At 56.2% G+C, this 24,151-nt stretch overlaps 2 protein-coding genes across 6 annotated transcripts in view; one reads left to right on the forward strand and one right to left on the reverse strand.

The window, feature by feature from the left end:
* Positions 1 to 13,229, forward strand: part of GRAMD4 (GRAM domain containing 4) — a 101,585-nt gene extending 88,356 nt beyond the window's left edge. For 3 of the 4 annotated variants that reach the window (XM_054469850.2, XM_063662927.1, XM_054469852.2), the window contains 9 exons: positions 676 to 747; positions 1,316 to 1,359; positions 1,426 to 1,535; positions 5,551 to 5,705; positions 6,378 to 6,522; positions 7,351 to 7,444; positions 8,892 to 8,976; positions 10,017 to 10,085; positions 10,565 to 13,229. In XM_054469850.2, coding sequence (XP_054325825.1) covers positions 676 to 747; positions 1,316 to 1,359; positions 1,426 to 1,535; positions 5,551 to 5,705; positions 6,378 to 6,522; positions 7,351 to 7,444; positions 8,892 to 8,976; positions 10,017 to 10,085; positions 10,565 to 10,669 — 879 coding nt within the window. In that variant the 3' untranslated portion in view covers positions 10,670 to 13,229. The remainder of the gene's footprint in view (positions 1 to 675; positions 748 to 1,315; positions 1,360 to 1,425; positions 1,536 to 5,550; positions 5,706 to 6,377; positions 6,523 to 7,350; positions 7,445 to 8,891; positions 8,977 to 10,016; positions 10,086 to 10,564) is intronic. The other variant, XM_063662926.1, reaches the window with a different exon arrangement.
* A 5,480-nt stretch (positions 13,230 to 18,709) lies between these two features.
* Positions 18,710 to 24,151, reverse strand: part of CERK (ceramide kinase) — a 57,222-nt gene continuing 51,780 nt past the window's right edge. For both annotated transcript variants that reach the window (XM_054469451.2, XM_054469450.2), the window contains one exon: positions 18,710 to 21,467. In XM_054469451.2, coding sequence (XP_054325426.1) covers positions 21,395 to 21,467 — 73 coding nt within the window. In that variant the 3' untranslated portion in view covers positions 18,710 to 21,394. The remainder of the gene's footprint in view (positions 21,468 to 24,151) is intronic.

Consider the following 24,151-nt stretch of genomic DNA (forward strand, 5'->3'; position numbering starts at 1 on the left):
ACACACCCGTTCATTCACACACTGCTGCAGCTGCTTTTGCACTATGGTTGAGTAGCTGACAGACCACATGGCCCTGGAAGCCAAAAATATTTACTATCTTGCCCTTTACAGAAGTTTGCTCTAGAGGGAGACCCCAGCCCATGGGGCAGGACCACTGGGCATGGGCAGAAGAAAGGCCTCGGTGCCTCCACGGGCCTAGTTGGGTATCTCAGTGCCTGTTTCTTGCATGGAGCACCAGGGGCCAGGGGAAGTACCTGGAGGAGGCAGGTTGTTGCCCGCTCAGCACTGAGACCCGGGAGACCTTGAGAGGCTCTTAACGAATGGGAGACAAGCAGGACCAGGGCTCCCATTGGCTGGGCCTCAGTTTCCCTGCCTGTAAGTGAGGGAGGGCAGTTGTGAAGGTGAACTGTGAGGCAGAGCCTCTGCTTAGCCATTGCAGGGGCAGCTCTGCCCCACTCCTGTTGTGCACCCAGAGTGAGGGGTACAGGGTGAGATGTCACCATCAGCCCAGAGGGGTGTCCTCCTGGTGCCAGGTCCCCAAAGGATGTCCCTTCCCCACTGGCTGTGTGGGGACAGCAGAGTCCCTGGGGCTGGGAGGGCTCCACATTGTTTTGTCAGTAGTTTTTCTGAACTGTTAAATTTCAGTGGAAAATTCTCTTTCCCCTTTTACTGAAGGAACCTCCAAAGGAAGACCTGACTGTGTCTGAGAAGTTCCAGCTGGTGCTGGACGTCGCCCAGAAAGCCCAGGTACTGCCACGGGCGCCAGCCAGTGGTGTGTCTGTGCCGGCCGGGCTGTGTCTACGCCAGCCATGGGCACCAGCCAGTGGTGTGTCTACGCCGGCCAGGGGTGTGCCTATGCTGGTCGGGGTAGGTCTCCGCCGGCCTCAGCTGCTGCCCGGGGAGGGCCATGCCTGACACTGCAGGCCTGGTTTGCCTGCTGTCAGCTGACCTGTAGTCACCCTGCCCTTGGATGGTCATTACAGCAACTCTGGTGGGTGGGGAAGGGGCCTCCTGATTCAGCCTCTGTGGACGGTGCGCCAGGGCCTGGGTGGAGCCCCCCCTTCCTCCCCACCGCCCCTGGCCAGGCTTGAGCGCCCCTGGGAAGGACTCAGGCCCGGGTCTGCTGTTGCTGTGAGCATGGTCACCTCTGCCCTAGACCAGAGCTGTGCCTTCCCTGGCCTAGGAGCAGCTGGGCAGGACAACGGGGCTCTGAGTGACCTCAGGGCTGCCCGACCTGGAGGCCCTCCTGGCGTTGTGGTGTGACTGACAGCCCAGGAGCGGGGGCTGTTGTAATCACTGTTTCTTCTTCACACAGAACCTTTTCGGGAAGATGGCTGACATCCTGGAGAAGATCAAGAAGTAAGTCCCGCCCCCCACCCCGGCCCTGCGGTGCCCGCCCGGCCTGAGCCTCCTGTCTCCCTCCAGCTTGTTCATGTGGGTCCAGCCGGAGATCACACAGAAGCTGTATGTGGCGCTTTGGGCTGCCTTCCTGGCCTCCTGCTTTTTCCCCTACCGCCTGGTGGGGCTCGCCGTGGGTAAGTAGATGCACCTGCAGCCTGTAGCTTCAGGAGGAGGGACACAGGCGTCCGCATGCCACCAGTGTCTGCCAGGTGTCTGCAAGAGCTGTTAAACTCACCTGGCGATGCTTCCGCTGCTTTTTGTCACAAACGTTTCAATTTGGGAGAAGTGAAGCCCATCTGAGATCGAGGGACACGGTGATTGTTTCTTAAATGAAGAAGCCCTCTGCTTCCAAGGCCCCAGTGTCTTCCTGCAAAGTGGGAGGAGCTGGAAGACCCAAGACTCAGGATAGCAGGCCCTGGGGGTGTCAGGGAGTTGCCCTGGGCAGGACATGCCTCTTGGGGTGCCTGTGGGCTCAGGGGTGACAGTCGTGGGGAGCCTGAGAGCCTGGTTTGATGTGCAGGGAGGTTGGTTGTAGCTAATGAGTTTGGTGACATCACGTGAAGCCAAGGGTCACATCCACTAAAACACTCATCTGCAGAGCTGGCAGCGGGGAAGGAGGGCGGCTGGTGGTGAGGACCAGGCTGTGCCGGGAGGTGGGTGGGGTGTGGTGGCCCCTCCTCACCCCGGAAGGCGCTCATCCACTGCTGCCCAGCATGCTCTCTTCCCTCCTTTCTCTTTTCTTTTTTCTTGCTTCCCTCCTTTCTCTTTGTCTTTATCTTTCTCTTTGTTTTTGTCTTTCTCTCTTTTTTTTTTTTTTTTTTTTGAGACAAGAGTGTCACTCTGTCGCCTAGGCTGGAGTGCAGTGGCGTGATCTCGGCTCACTGCAACCTCTGCCTCCTGGGTTCAAGTGATTCTCCTGCCTCAGCCTCCCAAGTAGCTGGGACTACAGGCACCCGCCACCACACCCAGCTAATTTTTTTTGTATTTTTAGTAGAGACGGGGTTTCACCTTATTGGCCAGGCTGGTCTCGAACTCCTCACCTCAGGCGATCTGCCCACCTCGGCCTCCCAAAGTGCAGGGATTATCGGTGGGAGCCACTGCACCTGGTCTCTTCTGTTTTGTTTTGTCTTGTCTTGTCTTGTCTTGTCTTGTCTTGTCTTGTTTTGTCTTGTCTTGTCTTTTCTTTTTCTTTTCTTTTCTTTCTCTTTTCCTCAATAACAACGATCCAGTGTCTGACATGGGCCACACACTGGCATGTGAGAGCGAGGCCGCCAGGGTCCTGTCCTTGAGGGGCAGGTGGGACTAGCCTAAGCCCAAGCAGGACAGCGTGTGCGGTTGTAGAAGCCACAAAGCCAGGGATGGGGAGAGCTCCATGCTGGAGTCGGGAGGTCAGACCCCGGCCCCTCAGCAGTCTAGGCTTGGCATGCCGCTCAGAGGAGCAGTGGGGGGCTGTGTCTGTGTGGAAGAGCAGATGCCCCCTGCCGTGTTTCCTGAATGCCTTTGCCATAACGCAAGCCCCACCCTAGCCCTGACCCAGCGTAACTGCTGGCAGGAGGACAGGCCTCTCTGGACACAGCAGGGCTGAGCTCTCCAACAGCAGCTCACTGTGGCCATCAGGTGGCATCACCAGGAGTGGGCAGAGCCAGATCTGATCAGACCCTACCCCGACAATGCCCTGGAGCCCCTCTGGCTAGCACCCAGGACTCCAGGCTCATGAGTGGGTAGGTGACCACTTGACCTCCTGTTGGACCCCTGGGCCTGGGTCCAGGTGCCGAGGCTCCAGAGCTGCAGTGCACTTGTGGCCCTGGACAGCTCTGGGGCAGGCCGCCCTCCACAGGGAGCCTGGGGGTGTGCACCTGGGTCTTGGTGTCCTGGATCTGCCCTGCTGTCCTTTTTTTTCAAGACAGAGTCTCAGTCTGTCTCACCCAGGCTGGAGTGCAGTGGCACGATCTCGGCTCACTGCAACCTCCGTCCCCCGAGTTTAAGTGATTGTCCTGCCTCGGCCTCAGGAGTAGCTGGGATTACAGGGGTGCACCACCACACTCAGCTAGTTTTTGTATTTTTAATAGAGACGAGGTTTCACCGTGTTGGCCAGGCTGATATTGAACCCCTGACCTCATGATCCGCCCGCTCGGCCTCTCAAAGTGCTGGGATTCCAGGCGTGAGCCGCCGTGCCCGGTCCCTGCTGTCCTTTTTTTGTGACAACTAGTGTGGTTTGGGTTCTTGCAACCACACTGAGATCACCACTGCCACTGGGGAGCGGTGACCCTGCCAGGTGTGGGCCAAGATGGCATTCCTGGCTCATCGGTGCCCACGTGTCCGTTTGCAGTGCTGACAAGGGACCTCAGCTTAGAGGAGCAGAGGATGCCTGCTCTAAGCAAGGATGGTCCCAGCTGGGACTTGGGCTCTCTTGAGCTGAGCTGTCCCTCCTGGGTCGGCCACCACGTGGAGGGAGGCCTGGGAGCTCAGTTCAGTCAGCCAAGTGGGTGGTCCTGGCCCTGCCCCTCCTCATACCTAGCATCTTTCAAGAATCAACAAGTTGGCCGGGCGCGGTGGCTCACGCCTGGAATCCCAGCACTTTGGGAGGCCGAGGTGGGTGAATCACTTGAGGTCAGGAATTCGAGACCAGCCCAGCCAACATGGTGAAACCCCATCTCTACCAAAAATACAAAATTTAGCTGGGTGTGGAGCTTGCAGTGAGCCGAGATCGCACCACTGCACTCCAGCCTGGGCGACAGAGCAAGACTCTGTCTCAAAAAAAAAAACTAAAATTAAAATTTAAAAAAATTAGCCGGGTGTGGTGGCGGGCGCCTGTAGTCGCAGCTACTCGGGGGGCTGAGGCAGGAGAATGACGTGAACCCGGGAGGTGGAGGTTGCAGTGAGCCGAGATCGTGCCGCTGCACTCCCACCTGGGCAACAGAGCAAGACTCTATCTCAAAAATAAAATAAAATAAAATAAAAAATTTAGCCGGGTGTGGTGGTAGGCTCCCAGCTACTCGAGAGGCTGAGGCAGGAGAATTGCTTGAACCCGGGAGGTTGCAGTGAGCTGAGATCGAGCCATTGCACTCCAGCCTGGGCAACAAAGCAAGACTCCGTCTCAAAAAAAAACCAATCAACAAGTTGAGAATTGGGGTCAAAAAGTCTGACTTGATTGATGAATTTCTGTGAAAATGTGCTACAGAGGCAAAAAAACTAAACAAAGGCATGGCTTTATCAATCCCTTTATAGCACAGATAGTACATGGAACTCTGATTCTGGGGCCCCTGCAGGGAGGGCCTGCCACGTCTGGTCTGGTCTGGCAGGCTGGGCACTGGGGGCAGTGAGACAGCCTCCAGCACTGGAGGGGGGCGCCCGGAGAGTCCGGAACTCCTGACAGCTTTCGCTGCCCAGAGGGGTGCGTCAGGAGGTGTGTGGGGGCCGGACCTGCCGCCCATCCCTGCGTCTGTTGCCGGGTGGGGTCCTGGGGCGCAGCCAGGCCCGGCTCTTCTGAGGTCGTGCTTAGTAGGGGGACTGACCATGATTGTGTCAGGTGACAGTGCTGGGGAGAAAACGGAGCTGGTGGAGGGGAGCCTGCGAGGGCGTGGCTAGGAGCCGTCTGAGCAGGTGGTCATAGGAGCCCTCTCAGCGGGGATGGGCCGGGCGTGGCCGGGCACACAGTTGAAGGAGGGCAGGTGGGAGGGAGTTTGGGGAGGGATTGCCATGGAGGGACCTCAGATTCGGTGCCAGGTGTGGGGAATTGGGGCAGAGGAGGCACAGTCCTGAAGTGTTTCAGGTGGGTCGAGAACAGTCCCGAGCCAGGCGGAATTGGAGAGAGAAGTGAGGGGCATTGGATGGGGGGGTCCTAGCAGAGCTGAGGGGTCTTAGTGGGAGTGGGCGGGGCGCTGGCAGTGGGGCCCTCGCCTGGGGTTGAGACTGTGCAGCTGGAATGGGCCCCAGGGGAGCGAGGCTGGGGGTATCCAGGGTGAGGACTGAGTGAGCAGCTGGACTGTCACATCCAGGCTCAGGGTGGAGGGTGCCAATCTGGGAGGCGGGAGGTACCGGAACCATCACCCTGAGTAGACTGGCATAGCTGCAGAGCTCTAGATGGAGCAGGCTGTGTCCCCTGCCCTCAGGGCTCTACGTTCAACAGACTGTGTCCCCTGCTCTCAGGACTCTATGCTGGTATCAAGTTCTTCCTCATTGATTTCATCTTTAAACGCTGCCCGAGACTGCGCGCCAAGTACGACACGCCCTATATCATCTGGAGGAGCCTCCCCACCGACCCGCAGCTCAAGGAGCGCTCCAGCGCCGCCGTCTCACGCAGGGTGAGCCCGGCCCCCAGCTGCGGGGGTGGGGGAATGGGGGGCCACGAAGCCAGGCATCCCCAGGCCCACAGTGCTCTGTTCACCTCCAGCTCATTTAGAGGCTGTTTCTTCAATTTTATGGAGTCCTTAAAATGTGAGGGTTTTTTTTTCCCTGTTACCACTGCGGTTTCTGAGGCCCATCCAGCCCCTCCCAAGCCCAGGGCAACACCTGGGGACTGGCCATGACGACTGAGAGCCAGTGGGCCTGGGAGTGACCCCGCCATCGGGGTGCCTGGCCCCTGCCATCCCTGACAGTGAGGCTCTGGCGCTGAGACCAGGCAGCTTGAGAAGGGCCCCCTTGGAGCCACAGGCTGGCACTGGGCCATATTTCATTCACAGTCCCAGGCCCTCCAGATGTGCAACATGGCATCCCAGCCAGGACCGTGGGGAATGAGCGGGCCTCGGTGTTCCCCTCGGGGTGGCTCAGATGAGTCGGGAGGGTTGCTGGGCTCTCCCCACTGAGGTGAGGTGGCCCTGCCTGGAAGAAGGAGCCGCGCTGGGCCGGAAGGGGCCTGAGGAACGTCTTCCCAAATTTGGATCCCAGCTTTTGGGGAGGTGTGTGTGCGGCCAGCACATCTGGGTGCTGTGGGTGTGGGCAGCGGGCCTGACCTCGACACCGTTTGCTGTTGGCAGCTGCAGACGACCTCGTCACGGAGCTATGTGCCCAGCGCACCGGCCGGCCTGGGTAAAGAGGAGGACGCCGGCCGCTTCCACAGCACCAAGAAGGGCAATTTCCATGAGATCTTCAATCTGACAGAAAACGAGCGTCCGCTGGCAGGTATGTGTGCCGTGAGTCTGAGGCCAGGCCGAGCGCCGGCACAGACTGAAGGCCCGTGGGGGGGCGCTGTGGGTGCAGGAGGGGGTCGCCCTGTGACAGGCCAAAGGAGCCCTCAGGATGGCGTTCACATCCCACTGCCCCAGGACCCCAGGAGGAGTGCAGGAGCCGGGGGTCATGAGGACTCTGCGGGCTACAGGGGAGGAGGGTGTGCCCGTGGGGAGAGCCGTCCACACTGCAGCACTCCCCTGACAGCAGGCGTGCAGGTGACCCCCTGGGGAGAGTCCAGGGCGAGGCGGCAGGGTCTGCAGGGCGCTGGCAGGGGGTCTGCCCCTGGTTCCATCGTGTCTGGAGAAACAGTCACCAGGGGAGAGGTGACTCAGGAGCCTGGGGACATGTCACCCTTCCTGGGGACAGGTCAGCTTTCCCAAAGGGACCTCCTGTTAAACTAAACCGGGCAGCCCGAGGTGTGTGAGGAGCGGCTGCAGAGGCAGCTGCAGAGAACTGAGCTTCGTCCTCTGCTGAGCCCTGGCCCTGCCGGTCTTGGTGGAGGTGGTGTCCCGGCCACACTGTGATTTCTGTTGCTCCCTGCTCTGCCTGGGTGCTTTTACTTTAAAAGCCCTGCCGGTGCCTGGTGAAGAGGCAACATCTGTTTTTCACCCTCCGGGGCCACCTCACTCTTGCCGGTGCGCCTTCCTCTCGCTGTGGGTGTGACGTGAGCGCAGTGGGCAGATGTCAGGATCTGAGAGTCAGGGCTCCCAGGTCCCAGCGTCAGGTGAGGGGCTGGGTACTTCCAGTGGAAAGCGTGACAGGCAGGCCTTCTCCCATTAGTGTGCGAGAATGGCTGGCGCTGCTGCCTCATCAACAGGGACCGGAAGATGCCCACGGACTACATCAGGAACGGGGTGCTCTACGTCACGGAGAAGTGAGTGCAGCCATGGGGCCCGTGTGGCTGCAGGGGAGGGTGTGCAGGAGGCTGCCTGGGCCCTGGGATGGCGTGGCTGGGAGGGGGTGCAGGAGGCTGCCTGGGCCCTGGGATGGCGTGGCTGGGAGGGGGTGCAGGAGGCTGCCTGGGCCCTGGGATGGCGTGGCTGGGAGGGGGTGCAGGAGGCTCCCTGGGCCCTGGGATGGCGTGGCTGGCCCAGTGCGGGTTTTCCTGAGTGGTGGCCGTGGCGTCTCCCACGCTCTGCTCTTGCCGGCTGTCTGGGCTCCCAGGGAAAAGGTGTTGTCTCCGAGCCGGACGTGGCCTGGGCCGCACTGCTGCCGTCCCTCAGGCCGGCGGGGATGCTGTCTTCTCTGGGGCCCGAGCAGTTCGTGGAGACGAGGGGCAGAGTCTCCCCAGGAGGGGACTGTGTGGGGACCTGCTGTTGCCGAGGCCCTGAGTCCTTGTTGCTGTCTGAGACACAGTAGCCAGAAGAGGGCTTTGACTCTTCTCTGCAAGAACAAGACTTACCCTTGCTACACCCCAAACCCCCGAAACCCCAGATGTGGGAGTGGGAGAGCTGGCCTGGGGATGGGGTCTATTCTTGGTCTTGCTTGGCCCTCGACCACCCCGTCCCCCACACCTGCAGCAGTGGCCAGGGCCCCACCTCCCCTCTGCTTCTCGCAGAGGAGGTGACCTGGACACTCCCAGCTAGGGCTCCAGGACGCCTGTGTCACTCGCTGGGAATCCCAGAGGAATGGGCAGTCTTAGGTTTCACACAGAGCAGTGGCCGTGAGTGTCTCAGAGCAGTGGCCATGAGTGTCTCGGAGCAGTGTCTGTGAGTGTCTCAGAGCAGTGTCCATGAGTGTCTCACGCAGAACAGTGTCCGTGAGTGTCTCAGAGCAGTGGCCATGAGTATCTCACGCAGAACAGTGGCCGTGAGTGTCTCAGAGCAGTGGCCATCAGTGTCTCACGCAGAGCAGTGTCCGTGAGTGTCTCAGAGCAGTGGCCATGAGTGTCTCGGAGCAGTGTCTGTGAGTGTCTCAGAGCAGTGGCCATGAGTGTCTCACGCAGAACAGTGTCCGTGAATGTCTCAGAGCAGTGGCCATGAGTGTCTCAGAGCAGTGGCCATCAGTGTCTCACGCAGAGCAGTGTCCGTGAGTGTCTCAGAGCAGTGTCCGTGAGTGTCTCAGAGCAGTGTCCGTGAGTGTCTCAGAGCAGTGGCCGTGAGTGTCTCAGAGCAGTGTCCGTGAGTGTCTCAGAGCAGTGGCCGTGAGTGTCTCACGCAGAGCAGTGGCCGTGAGTGTTTCACAGGTTCTGTGTCTGCTGGGAAGGGAGCGCCACTGTCCATCCCACTGGGGGCTGAGAGGCAGCCCCGGGAGACCCCCACCTGGTGGGAGCGTGCTCTGGTTCAAGAGCCAGGCGACACCTCTCTCTGTTCCCCTTCCAGTTACTTGTGCTTCGAAAGCTCCAAATCCGGGTCCTCAAAGAGGAACAAAGTCATCAAGCTGGTGGACATCACGGACATCCAGAAGGTTGGTGCACCCACCCACCCCCACCAACCCCCGTGTTTTCTTCGTCACCTGACAGAGGCTGGCGAGGCTTTCCATATAGACCTCTGCCAGCCTCTGTCAGCATCTGGGCACCGTAGCCACGCTGGCCGGCCATGGTCCGTTTCCTTGACTTGAGTCCCCACGTCCCCGTGGGTCCGCCCCTGCCCTGGGGTCCACTTGCCTGGACCGTGTGTCTCAAAGTGGAGGGGTTGGGTTGGAGTCCATGAGGTCAGGCGCCCAAGCCCTGGTCTGCCTGCTGTGTTTCCCACCCCTCGTATCTGGGACCCTCCCCACAAAGAGAAGCACAGGGGCCCTGAGCTCCTGCCTCAGACACAGAGCTCAGATGGTTGCACCCGCTCTTGGCATTTTCTCAGCATTTTACCGTCACATGGAATGAGCAGGTGGGCGTGGCCACAGGTGCCTGTGGTCACTTGTTCTCTGGGACAGGGGAGGCTCAGTGAGGGACTGGCAGGCACACTCGGCCAGAGTGGTCAGAGCCCCCAGCTCCCTCCCAGCTCTGAGTGTCCTGGGCATGTCCGCATTGGCACGGCGGGCACTCCCAGCCCCATGGCAGTTGTGGGTCATCTCTTCCACCCGGCTGTGGAAAAAAGCGTGCAGTCAGGTGACCAGAAGGGGTGAGTTCAGGGCTGGGGTCCTTTTGGCCTGCCTCTTGGGATTGGCAGTGGTGACAGATGGCCCTCCTGGTGCCAGGCCCTGAGGGTGAGTTCTGGGGCCTAGTGCCCACCTTCAGCCTCCTCAGGCCTGCTTGTCTCTGATCTTCCTCAGGCCAGCTGGCCAGTGGTCTGGGCTGGGGTGGGATAGACCCTTTACAGGTCTGGTGTCTCGGCCACAAAGTGAGGAGGTGCCCACAGGTCCTTACCTTCTGTTGCTCAGAAGTCCCAGGTGCCCGTGGGCCCTGCTGCCTGTGTGCCCAGTGGAGGAGGATGCCCTGGGCCTGCGGAGGGCTGTGCCTCCCTGTTCCCAGGAGAGACCTGTGGTGACAGCCATGATTTGCCTTTCAGTACAAGGTCCTGTCTGTCCTCCCAGGCTCAGGCATGGGGATTGCCGTGTCGACGCCATCCACCCAGAAAGTAGGTGCTGGGCGGGGCGCTGCAAAGGGGTTGGTGTGGGCCCAGGGGCCTGGCTCTGAGCAGCCCTGGGACCAGCGGGGGGCAGACACAGCCAGAGTTTCAGGTTGGGCAGCAGGGTCACAAAGCCGCCCCCTCCCTCACGCCAGCTAGAGCCTGGGGCTGCGTCCAGGTTGGGCTGAAAATCTCGCTGGGGCCATCGAGTCACTGGAAAGACAGGGATGTTGGGCACGGGGGTCCCCCGACTCAGTGACTTGGGAGGAGGGAGGCACGGGGCTAAAGCCTGGCTCCCCTCTGCCTCTTGGCTCTGTTCCGCTGAAGGCTGGAGCCTGGCTCCGGGTGGTGGGGGGACACCTGTCTTTTGCACCCAGACCCACGTGACTGCGTGCTGGCCTGGGGCTGGTCTTGGACTTCATCTTGGTCCTGGTCCTGGTGCCAGCCTGGCTGTGCCATGCTCACTGGTGGCATTTCTTCCCTGCCAGCCGCTCGTGTTTGGTGCCATGGTGCACAGGGATGAGGCCTTCGAGACCATTCTCAGCCAGTACATCAAGATCACCTCAGCGGCAGCGTCTGGCGGAGACAGCTAGTATTGACTTGCCCAGGACGTTGCTGGAATTTTTTTTTTGTTTTTTTTGTTTTTTTTGTTTTTTTTTACAATTTGGTAGTGGAAACAATTGGACATCCTCATGAGCTTTTGCAATAATTCTCCTGGACCTGTGGTTCTATTGTGTTGACCTCTGCGTTTTATCGACCAAGAAGGGGCCAGGGCTCACAGGGACGGGGGTGCCCTTCTCGCACAGGGCACGTCAGGTGCCTCTGAGGGCCACCCGCAGACTGGGGGAGGGGGCAGAGGCCCTCGGGGGCCCGTGGAGAAGACACACAGGACCCCTGGCCCTGCCCTTCTCCGTTCCAGCCTGGACAGAGAAACCTCTCCAGCCACCCCGAGAGGTTCTCGCAACCTTGTGTCCCACTCTCCAGAGGCCAGAAGCTCGTCCACCACCAAAGCCATAGCTGAAGAGTGCGGGGCCCTTCCTCCTGGGGACAGAAAGATGTCGTCAAGGAGGGACATGGGGGCCTTTCACCAACCACCAAGAAACGGGCCTGGCGGTCCTCCTTCCTCTTACGTGAGACCCTCCTGTGGCATTTGCCCTTGGTGCCAGGCTGGGGCCGGGCGCAGCGACCCTGCCTGTGTTCCACACTCGCTCCACGGGAACAGGGAGGGTGAGAAGGGCCCACCCCTCGCCTGCCCTCTGTCTTTGGTGGCGCCTTCCTTGCTGGCCTCCAGGGCGCTCAGCACCACGTCTGTGAGGGCCCGCCTGCTGCTCTCGGCCTGACACGCTGGCCAGGAGGTCTGTAGTTGGGGCCCAGTAAGGGCACAGGATGGTGCAGGTAAAAGCACATATTTCTCACACTTTGCTCTTTGGAAGGCCCAGGAGAACGTCCGCAAAGGCTGTTGGGGGTGCTCCGAGCACTGTGGCATGTCTGGCACATGGCCCCCAGGCTGTGGTTGCCTGGGTTGGTTGGGGGAGGGAGTGGGCAGGAGTGTTCCAGGACAATGGTGGCCCAGGCTGCAGCCGCTTTTGGGCCATCCGAGAGGCTCTGGCAGCGCCTGTGCTTTAGGGAGCAACCGCCTTTGCTTTAGGGAGCAACCATGAGCCGAGCCTAGAGGCTTGGGCCTGCACTGCCTACAGCCGACATGCAACAGTGTTCCCTCCCCCGCGTGCCTAGCAGGTGCCAGTCCGGGCACAGACCCCCCCAGCCCCTGCCCCGCTCCAGGGAAGCCTGGGCTTCCCCAGAACAAGGTGGCATGTGTGGAGGGAGCACCCGCAGGCCTGGTTTGCTGGGGCCGCCTGCACTGGGCTGAAGGGAGGGAAAGGCGGCCTGGGCCTCCTGGAAGGAGGTGGCCACCCCACGGGCCTGCGCGTCTGCTGGGGCGGATCCCGCAGCTCCCTCAGCTTGTCCTGAGTCCCTTGGGTGTCGTTGAGATTGTTGTTTTTTGAAGAAACAGAAGATTATATTTTTTACAGAGAGCAAGCTGTTTTTCTTATTTTTGTATCATTTTTCAGATGTAATTTTTACCTTTGCTCTGATCCTCATTTGCTGGTGTGGGTGAGGGATCCGGCGGCATGGGCTGCGTTCACCCCCTTCACGAGGGGCCGCAGAGTCACACGCTGGTGCCGGGGGTGTTTTGTGGGGAGCTGCGCCAATCACCAGGTTAAGCACGTCCTATCCCAGGTGGTAGAGCGGAGCCCCCGTGGCTCTGGACTGCGCGGAGGTCGGCATCAGGATGACCACATGGCGGCCTTTCCCGAATGGGGACAGAACCCGCTCTGAGCCGTGGGTCTGGCTCCTGTAGGGGACCGGCTCTCTTGGTGCACCAGGGGAGGGGGACATACCCCAGTGAACCCCACCTTGGCGCCTGAGGCAACACAGGGTGGGCACTGACCCACCCCCAGGGGTGGCTGCAGAGGCAGTGCCCACAGACAATGGCCACATCTCTCTCCCCAGGGCCCGGCAGTGCTCAAGGGTGGGTCCGGGGCCTCGGGGCCAGTGAGCGCCTCTTCCTAGGTGCTGGGATTCAGTCCCCAAACACAGCGGGGAGGGGTCCCTGGGACAGATGGGGCTTCTTTACCAGCGTCAGGTGGTTTAGTTCGAGTCCCTTTTGTGGAAAAAGGGAGATGAAAACTGACCACGTGCCAGGTGTGGCCGCAGCCCCCCAGGGAGGGCCACATTCGGGGAGCGGAGGGGTCGGGGGAGGGCCACCGATTGGCTCTGCTGCCAGCACAGGCCCCTCCCTGGAAGTCCTCGGGAGCGGAGCGCGAATCGGCACGGGCTCTGGGCTCCCCGTGGAGAGAAGCTGTAGTTTCTACCAAATTGTGTACATCTGGGCAGATGTTTAATTTCTATGACTAATTACTGAACTAGATGAATGTTAAATTTTTTATGTCTGAAGCCTGAGTCTATTTTGGATCTGTAAATAATCATTGCCAGTGTGACTTTTGTTCAACAAAAGGATTGTACTGTATTAAGAACCGATGAAAAAAATTCTCCTGTAACATTTTTTTAAGAAAACTTTGTTTGTTTAAAGAAAAAGTATTGTATAAATTATAATTTTTATTTAAATAAACCTAAAATGCTTTGTGCTAAGGCTCAGGGCTGTCTGCCTCCTTGGCAGGGCCACACGCGTTGTAGGCAGCCTGAGCCAGCTGGGCCACCAACCCCAGGCCGTCAGTGCCCCTGCCAGTCCGACACTCCCTGGGACCCCACGGCTGCTGGCGGCGGGGCGTTCGGGTACTGATGCGGCCTGAGTGATGTCTGTGGGGTGAGGTGGGGCTGAGAAGCAGAGTCCTGTTGGACGTAGGCATTGGAGGCTGGGAGCAGGAGGCAGGGCCTGAGTTCCAGAAGACAGGAGGCCAGGTGGCGAGGGACGCAGCCTGCAGGGAGGGTACCCAGGGCTGGCACAGGGCGAAGTGGGGGAGGTGGAGGCAGAGGCAGCACCTTGGGGTCAGGGGGCATGCAGGCTTTGGCCCCTCTCCACTGTGGTGTCCTGGCTGCCTGGGGGTCCTGGACAGAGGGGTTTCCAGCAACAGTTGGGGCTTGGTCCATCTGGATGCTGGTACTGGACACAGAAGGGTGCAAGGACCTGCCTGGCTTTTGAAACCCCTGGAGTTGGGCATAGGCCTGTGCCAGGTGCACCTGGTGCTGCCTAGCCTCCTGTGCCTCAAGCCCACAGGAGCCCCCTAGGAGGCAGAGACCTCCCCAGGTTACACAGCGAGGGAGCTGAAGCCAGGCGGAAACCAGGTCTAGTGGGCCACGCCACCCTAAGGGGCACAGCTTTGGAAAGTAGGACATGTGCATACTCCATCGACATAGCCAGCCAGCCACTGATCCATCCATCCATCCACATCCATCCATCCATCCATCCGTCCATCCATCCATCCGTCCATCCACCCACCCACCCATTCATCCATCCGTCTTTCCATCCATCTATCCATCCACCCACCCACCCACCCATTCATCCATCCATCCATTCATCCATCCACCTACCCATCCATCCATCCATCCATCCATCCATCCATCCATCCACCCATCCACCCACCCACCCATTCATCCACCCACTCACCCGTTCATCCATCCACCCACCCGTTCATCCATCCATCCATTCATCCATCCACCTACCCACTCATCCATCAATCCATCCACCCACCCATTCATCCACCCATCCATCCATCCATCCACCCACCCACCCACCCACCTATCCATACACCTACCCACCCATCCATCCATCATCCATCCATCCATCCATCCACCCACCCACCTATCCATCCACCTATCCATCCATCCATCCATCCATCCATCCACTCATCCATCCATCCATCCATCCATCCATCCATCCATCCATCCATCCATCCATCCACTCATCCATCCATCTATCCATCCATCCACCTATCCATCCATCTATCCACTCATCCATCCACTCATCCATCCACTCATCCATCCATCCATCCATCCATCCATCCACCCACCCACCCACCTATCCATCCACCTACCCATTCATCCATCCATCCATCCATCCATGCACCCATCCACCCACCTATCCATCCATCCATCCATCCACTCATCCATCCATCCACCCATCCATCCATCCACCCACCCACCCATTCATCCACCCACCCACCCATTCATCCATCCACCCACCCATTCATCCATCCATCCATTCATCCATCCACCTACCCACTCATCCATCAATCCATCCACCCACCCATTCATCCACCCATCCATCCATCCATCCACCCACCCAACCATCCATCCATCCACCCACCCACCCACCTATCCATACACCTACCTACCCATCCATCCATCATCCATCCATCCATCCACCCACCCACCCATCCATCCATCCATCCACCCACCCACCTATCCATCCATCCGTCCATCCACTCATCCATCCATCCATCCATCCACCCACCCACCGACCTATCCATCCATCCATCCATCCATCCATCCATCCACTCATCCATCCATCCATCCATCCATCCATCCATCCATCCGTCCACCCACCCACCTATCCATCCACCTACCCACCCACCCATCCATCCATCTATCCATCCATCCATCCATCCATCCACCCATCCACCCATCCACCCATTTACCCACCCAGCCAGCCAAGCATAGCAGGCCCTGTCCTTGGTGCTGGGACACAGCAGTGATGGGCTGGGAACCTGCCAAACACACCCTCACATCCTTCCCAGAAACACATCCATGCTGTGGTACCCACCGACACCTTCCACCCACCCCTCTGTCCTCTGCAACAGGTCCTCCCCCGGCTTGCTGCTAATTCGGAACAAGGCTCAGACCTACCTAACCCATTGGCAGCCCACACTGACCCCTCCACACAGACAGGGCAGTGCGGGCCCGTGGCAGGTGTCACTGGAGCTGGGCCACGGAAGAGGCAGAGGGGCCTCCCAGGGGCTTCTGAGTGCTCAACAAGGCCAACCTGGTGGGAGACCACCCACCCTCGGCCCACAGGCTCTATGCCTAAACCGACAATTTGCCTGTTTTGCGTATATTCATCATTTAGTGTCAATAAAGGTGCCTACATATACCTCTATCACCATTTACAGGTGATTGTGATAACTGTTTCAGTACAGCTGGTTTCCTTGGCAATCCTACATGTTTTAATGCATGCATTTTACATTACTCAGCCGCATGTCTCGGCTGTACCTGGTACCAGAGGGGCTGTGCAACAAAGGAAAGGTCACAAACCTGTGGGGCAGGCCTGGTGCCCTCTAGGACTTTTATTCTGGGGGTGACGGGGTGCTGCAGAGCTTCCAGCAGAAGCTGGCACTCTGGCTGCAAATCAGAAGAGGGGTCACCCAGGGTGGGGATGCATCAGGGAGAGTCCAGAGGGGAATGAAATTGTTAGTGATTTTATTCTTGAACCAGGGGTTCTCTTCATAGGTACTTGCTATATGTTTTTAAATATTTAGTGGATGAATGTAACGGATGAATGAGTAAATTGTCAGAGAGGGCCTCACGTGGACCAAAGTGAGCGACGCTGGGAACCCAGGGTTGTGGTCCATTCTGCTCGCTCTGCAGAACTCCAGGAGGCAGCATTCTATGGGCTTATGAGCTCCAGCAGCGGTTGGAGGACGGGATTGGCCAGAGACTACAAGAGGCACAGACTAAGGGCACAGCCAAGGAAGGACCCCAAGACCCCGTCCTGTGTGGGTGTGAGCTGGGAAAGCCGCCCAGGGAGAGGGCTGTGCAGCCACCCAGCACTGCTGAAATCAGAAATCTGCCCTCAAAACCCCTGGAAGCAGGAAGCCCAGCTTTGCCCTCCTCCTGGGGCCCTCGGGTCCACATCAGCTGGAAGGGAGACACCTGGGATCACAGAGGGGCAGCTGGTGTGGGGCCGGAGCCAAGAGGCAGTGATGAGCAGCTGACCACTCCCTCAGACAGGAGCTGGCCCAGGCCCCTGCCATCCTCTCTGCTCAACTCTCTACCAGATGTCACAGCTGGCATCGCAAGCTAGGGGAAATAGCTGGACCATGCACGATTGTAAAGAAGACATTCAGCTGTTACTATTTGTAAATGATATGATGACAGAAAACCCCGAAATTCACAGGTAAATTATCATAATAGGAGTGTGGAAACTGCTGGTACAAAATTGAGTCGAGAGGCCGTGAAGAAGCTCTCGCAGGCCTGCCTGTAGTAGAACTCACCCCAGAACCCTCGGGACTGCAACGAGGGCGCCCGCCCAGTGACGGCCACTCCCGCGGTGAACAGTACTGCCTCCTGCCAGGAGCTGCTGTGACCTGTGAACTTCGTTCTAGAGCAGCTTACATGGACTTCTTTGCCTTTTAAAGTGTCGCCTTTATCGCGAACACCCCCCAAAATGCCTACTGGCGTAGCACTGATATCCTGACTGCAGTCCCCTTGCTGTTCCCAAATAAACTCTTTCTTAGGAGAGCTCTCTGATGTTACTTTAGGTTGACGGGAGGCAAGGTTTCTGGATATAATCCAACACATAAAAAACAATTGTGGTGGGCAGATCACGAGGCCAGGAGTTTGAGACCAGCCTGGACAACATGGGGAAACCCCATCTCTACTAAAGATACAAAAAACTAGCTGGGCATGGTGGCACGCACCTATAATGCTAGCTACTCGGGAGGCTGAGGCAGGAGAATTGCTTGAACCCCGGAGGCGGAGGTTGCAGTGAGCCGAGATCACACCATTGCACTCCAGCCTGGGCAACAGGGCGAGACTCCGTCTCAAACAAAAAATTGCATTTCTATGCAAAACAAAACAAATTTTAAGATAGCCTCAAAGGCCAGGTGTGGTGGCTCACTCCTGTAATCCCAGCGCTTTGGGAGGCCAAGATGGGAGGATCACTTGAGGCCAGGAGTTTGAGACCAGGCTGGGCAACATGGTGAGACCCTATCTTTACAAAACATTAATGAAAAAAAAAAAAACCTCAAAATATGAACTTTTGACTGGGCACAGTAGCTTACTCCTGTAAGCCCAGCAGTTTGGAAGGCTGAGGCAGGATGATTGCTTGAGCCCGGGAGTTCGAGACCAGCCTGGGCAACAGAGTGAGACCCCGTCTCTACAAAAAATTTAAAAAATTTAAAAAAAACAGCCAGGCATGGTGTTGCACGCCTGTAGTCCCAGCTACTCAGGAGGTGGGATCACTTCAGTCTGAGAGACTGAGGTTACAGTGAGCCGTGATCATGCCACTGTACTCCAGCCTGAGCAACTGAACAAGACCTTGTTTACAAAAACAAACAAAAGTCAAGTTTTAGGAATAAATCTAAAAATTTAAAGACTTTCATGGAAAAATTATAAAATAATTGAAAGACATGAATGAGGATCTACATAAATGGAAATAATGTCACGTTCATGGACTGGAAAAGTCAGTTTCACAATGCAAATGTCCTTTCAAAGGTCCTCAAATACAAATGCAAATGCCCTCTCAAACATGTGGAGTGGGCCGGGTGTGCTGGCTCACACCTGTAATCCCAGCACTTTGGGAGGTCGAGGCTGGTGTATCACGAGGCCAGGAGATCGAGACCATCCTGGCTAACACGGTGAAACCCCGTCTCTAATAAATATATAAAAAATTAGCTGGGCGTGGTGGCGGGCACCTGTAGTATCAGCTACTCGGGAGGCTGAGGCAGGAGAATGGCATGAACCCGGGAGGTGAGCTTGCAGTGAGCCGAGATTGCGTCACTGCACTCCAGCCTGGGTGACAGAGCGAAACTCCGTCTCAAAATAAATAAATAAAAATAAACATATGGAGTGAAAGAAGCAAGTTACAGAAAATAACACGTTTCCTTTGGATAAAGAGCAAGACGTGCAAAACTAAACTCGCTGTTGCAGACACAGCCATGGACAGAGGCAGAAAGAGATGCGCTTAGCGTGAAATGGTAGCGCCCTCCGAGGGGGAGCAGGGGGACCCCAGAGCAGGACACAGAAGGCTTTGGGGCGGTGTCCAGTTTCCTGGCATAGGTAATGGTGACACCTTGGTTCATTTTATTCTTGTTCTTTAAATTGTGTGTGTTTTCATGAAAAATATTCTGCTTTGAAAATAACAGGTATGTGTAAAGGAAAGAAAGCAAGCCAAGTCTGCCCAAGTAACTTTATTTGTGTCTTCTCAAACATTTCAGATCAAATAATGCCATTTTCTAATCTTGAAACCAGCAAGATTAGAAAGAGAATGAGGCCATCCTTTCACTCAGACTCTCCCAGTTACTCAAGATTGTATTCAGGAACAAAGTCAAGCCCGGCCTCACTTCTTAATTAGAATAAACTAGAATCAGGTCCATTGCATAACTGCTAATTGTTTTGCACCAGGGAGCGACAAAGGAAGCTAAAACTAACCTTTCTAAGTTATCCTAAGTTTTTACTATCTAACCAGCACTTCTGATTTTTTTTTTCCTTAAAACTCCAAAGTACAGGTGTTGTATGTCTGCTGCATCTGAAAGGCTGCCCCGGAAATCAGAGCCTATCAAGCGGGAATGTCTGGGCAGTCACCCCCATCTTGCGCGCAGATAGCAAAGGGCTCCTGGTGGGTGTCAGACACACGGTACCGCAACAGCAGTCCCGAGGTCTGAGATTCTGAATGTCAGCAGGTGGCTGGCGAGTATTCACCAAAGCCACTCAGGAACCGGCCATGCGGAATGGCTGGGTTTCTTACTGAACAGGAAATGCTTCCTCTTTGGCCTGGACTGTTTTGCTAAAATTGTTAGTGGGTTGTGGGGCAGGCCAGTGTATGGGACTTTTTTTTTTTGAGGGGGGGATGGAGTCTCCCTCTGTTGCCCAGGCTGGAGTGCAGTGGCGCAATCTTGGCTCACCGCAACCTCCACTTCTTGGGTTCAAGCGATTCTCCTGCCTCAGCGTCCCTAGTAGCTGAGATTACAGGCATGCGCCAACAAGACTGGCTAAGTTTTGTATTTTTAGTAGAGACGAGGTTTCACCATGTTGGGCAGGCTGGTCTCAAACTCCTGATCTTAGGTGATCCACCTGCCTCGGCCTCCCAAAGTGCTGGGATTACAGGCGTGAGCCACCGTGCCCGGCCGGGAAACATTTACCAGGGACAATAAAGGCTCAGAAGAACCTTTTGGGGAAACTTTGTGAGGAGCACAATTCCAGAGGGCCCACAGCAGCCACAGCCTCCTGGCGTGACACCAGGCACACTGCCAGCTTCACAGGCTGCTGGGCACAGGCAGGCACAGCCAGTCTGGAAGAGCAGCCCGTCTTAAATCTTTGGTTTCTTTCCAACCAGGAGCAAACATTGGTAGAAAGAGCCAGGGCATATTTACTCTTTACACCCAGAATTTTCATTCATTATTAAACCATTTGGCTTGCACAGTGCTCTCTGATAATGTGGTCCATAAAAACCACCATTAAAGCTGCCCTTTCACCTGATCTGGGTGGGGCTAAACGAGGAAATGAGAAGTTTCCTGTATGCTTCAAAATATAAATCAATGCCAGGAAATTCTGAAAATGGATGCTGCCTGTTAAATGTGAGATCACTAAGGGAGCTTCTGCAAAACCCACCCGGCAGCATGAGGAACGGTGTCTATAGTGTGCTCCAAACGGCCACGGCCCCGCTCCTTACAGATCAAAGTTCAAGCTGCATATTCTCATATTTCAAACAAAACTAAGTTACAGACATCATCTACATGGGCATGGATACACACTAAACAAGGACGTAGTACACAATTGAGGGGTGCCCCGGGGAGCGGGGCAGGAATGCCTTCCGGGAAGAATCCTCTGGTTGCCGGAGCCCTCACGCTTCAGAGGAAACCAGCGATCCATCGTGGCTTCGAGACAAAAGACAGACATCCGAGATGCAGTTTACACTATTCTGGCTTAAAAGGACAAGATGTTCAATAAATATAGAGAACTCAGTGTGAAGAAAAGACAAAGACAAATCTGGACCACGTGTACAGACTTCAGGGCCTGCATCAGAGGAATCCTGCCGGAGTCCAGGAACGGCCCCTCCTCCACGGATGGCCAGCTTCCTCCTGACTGTCCCCCAAGCCCGGCTGTGTTAAGCACTTCGCGTCGATAGAAAGCATTGGTATTTGACATTTTAACAGTAACAAACTTGCCAGTGCTTTACACACTGCCAGCTTCCAGAGCTTATCATCTGTGCTCCCAGAACAGATGCCAAGGTCATGTTCCCAGCTGGATTGTCTTAGCCTCGCCGCCGTGATGAGGCAGGTGTGGAGGCCCCTCCCGCGGATCACCTGAAGCAGGGCCACGTTGCATTGCAGTTGCACAGTATTGTAAGGATGAAGCAGCGATGTCCTAACCGTAAACGAAGAGGAAGGTGAAATGAAGGCAAAGAGAATCAACCACTTCCCAAAACTTGGCCACAAACCGTTACAGAATAAGTCCTGCAAAGTGGATCAAAGTGACCCACTGCTACCTCAGGCCCAGATGGTGTGACCTGCGTGGAAATCATATAATGTCCCTAACATTATTGCAATAGAGCCACTAACGGGCCATTTTCTAAACTACACTGTTGACATTGTTAAAACCTAAGAGGCCAGTGCCCCCAAGTGAGCAGCTGCATCTGCTAAGAGTAAGCGGCATGGGCTGCAACCCGCAGATGCGTACAGAACTGAAAATGCCAAATATGTACACAAAATTGTTGACAAAAGGGTTTTCTTCTAAAATCAAGATTTAACTATCAAAAATAAATTTCTACATTTAAATGTATATATCAACATAATTGGTCTGTAATAATTATCTTAAATAGTTTTCACACTTTCCCAGTTCGAGAGCAAGACGCCGGCTTCTCAGCTGTGCGAGTCTGGCTTCGGATTCTCTTCAATTCCTCGTGCAAAGAGTCGAACCAGCTGGCAGTGGACTCTGCGGAGACAAGCGGCCACGTGTAAACCCCACGTGTCCCTCACTCAAAGCTGGCTGTGAGCCCCGCTCCTGGACAAGGGCTGCAGTGGGGGTCCACCCCCCATGGAACGGTCAGATGTCACCGTGGGCTGTAGGAGTCCAGCCCACAATGATGGGTCCTGGGCGTGGAATAATTCACTTAGACTCCCAGGATGCCGAGTTTGTAAAGGGGTTGCCAATGGCCAGGTGGGAAATCTGGGCATCAGTAGACCTGACTGGGACTCCAGCACCCCCATGGAAAGCAGAGCGCCTGCTCCAGTGTGTGCCCACTCCACCCACTCCACCCACCTACCCACCTCCATTTTCTCAGCAGTACTGAGCATGCAGGGCCTGCGAGGAGTCTGTGCGGGGCGACTCCATGTGTGTAAGAGATGTGTGAGGAATGCTCAGATGAGAAAGACAGGTGGCCCAACGCCAGCAAGAGCCTTCGGGCTTGAGGAGCAAGTTGGGGGTCCCTGGAGGTCCCCTGCCCAGGGGCTCAGTGGCCACAGTGAGTCCCTGGGTGAGTGCCATCTTCCCACACAGGACAGCTCTGTTTATTTCATTTATTAATGATATCACAGCCTCCTCAGACGTATTTCAGTAACCTAAACCCCTTCATTAAGTGACAGGCTGGGGTAGGGCACGGTAACTCACGCCTGTAATCCCAGCACTTTGGGAGGTCCAGGCGGGCGGATCACCGGAGGTCAGGAGTTTGAGACCAGCCTGGCCAACATGGTGAAACCCCGTCTTTACTAAAAATATAAAAATTAGCCAGGTGTGGTGGCAGGCGCCTGCTACTTGGGAGGCTGAGGCAGGAGAATCGCTTGAACCTGGGAGGCAGAGGTTGCAGTGAGCCGAGACCTCGCCATTGCACTCCAGCCTGGGCAACAAGAGCAAAACTCTGTCTCAAAAAATAAAAAAATATAAATAAATAAGTGACAGGCTGTTTCCATGGAGCTGAGCTCACACACACACAAATTATATTTTTAAAAGTGGCGTGCTGCTCAAGGCATAGCCATATTTATCAAGAGAGGACGTATTTCAAGAATGCCTGTCCTGATTTTCAAATTATTCTATTTCTTTAATAAATACATACACCAATATTAAAAATAATCCCACTTCTCAAACTTGTAAAATGAGTTGACAGAGGACAGTCCCTGTGCACGGCTGCCTGGGGTGGCGGGTGTTCCTGGGACCTTCTGACGGCCTCTTGCCATCACGGCCCTAACAGAAAGAAAGGGGACGCGCGGCCCTGGGCCTGGGGAGGGGCAGAGACCTCCTTCTCCCTTAGGCTTTTTCGGATGCGAATGGGAGAAGCTTTCTTAGAGCCGCAGCTGGCTGGCTGAGGAGTCACTGAAAGTGGGGAGCTGTCCACAGAGATGCGTGCATCCTCTTACGTGCTGTGACTTTAAAGCACCCAAGGGCCATCTGACACCCAGCTTTCGTTGCAGACAGGCGTGGGCCTGCTGACCAGCCTGCCATTGCTCTCACGCCAGCCACACTCTGTTACCGAGTGTCAAGCTGTAGTAGTCAAGTGTCAAGCTTCCTTGAAGTAGACCGAGCTCTTACCAACATCTGCCAAGAGTTCAGAATCCGCCTAGAGCTTTACAGTTCCCCAATCTCATGTAATTTGCATGCCCACACCTAATTCAATGGCCTTTTGAAAAAATCAGCTTGCTTGCTTGTTACTGTGTCTTTCCATGGAGGAACAATTTTCTTTGCACTCAAATTCCATCTGGTTATGTGATACATTACAGATTTCCAAATACAATGGGCCCCAGTGGGTGTGGGGAGGACACCACTTCCCACCCTCCACCCAGCCAGCCAGAGGAGGGGCGTGGCACCTGCCCCAGGGAGACCGAACATCCGTGTCTGGCCACACCTGCCTCCCCACGTCCCCTAGGCTGTGTGGCCTCCAGCACGGGGCGTCCCTCTGGGGCTCCTCCCCTCCTTCCCACCCTCGGGGTGCCCTTCCCAGCCCTGCTGCCTCCTGCCCCTCCCTGCACGGAGCACCTGCACTTGGTGATTGACCGTGGCCCTTGAGGCCAATGGTTCCCTGGTGGATTCAGTGGACAAAGGACTGCCCATAAAGGCGGTTTCCTTTGTTTGCCTTTTGAAATTTGAGACGGAGTCTCGCTCTTTCACCAAGGCTGGAGCACAGTGGCACGGTCTCGGCTCACTGCAACTTCTGCCTCCCGGGTTCAAGCGATTCTCCTGCCTCAGCCTCCGGGGTAGCTGGCATTACAGGCATGCACCATCACACCCGGCTACTTTTTTTTGTATTTTTAGTGGAGACGGGGTTTCACCATGTTGGCCAGGCTGGTCTTGAACTCCTGATCTCAAGTGATCTGCCCGCCTTGGCCTCCCACCTTTTGAATTATTTAGGAGAATAGAGAGAGAATGCCAGGGCAAAGAGCCCAATGCCAGCCTGGAGCACAGGGTGTGGAAGAGGAAAAGAATGAAATGGAGGAGCTTCAAACACCCATGAAAATTATCTGCAAAACAAAATGCTGAGGACTCGGCACCCTGGCATCTTTCCAGAATGTGGGTAACGGCATCTCATTCGATATTTGACATAGGGAGAGAAAAGTGCATTTATAAAACATTCTTACGTTTTGTGCTTATAAAGCCCCAGGGAACCCCCCACCCTGGGTGGGGCAGCT

This window comes from Pongo pygmaeus, chromosome 23 (genome assembly GCF_028885625.2).
Source record: "Pongo pygmaeus isolate AG05252 chromosome 23, NHGRI_mPonPyg2-v2.0_pri, whole genome shotgun sequence".
NCBI lineage: Eukaryota > Metazoa > Chordata > Mammalia > Primates > Hominidae > Pongo > Pongo pygmaeus.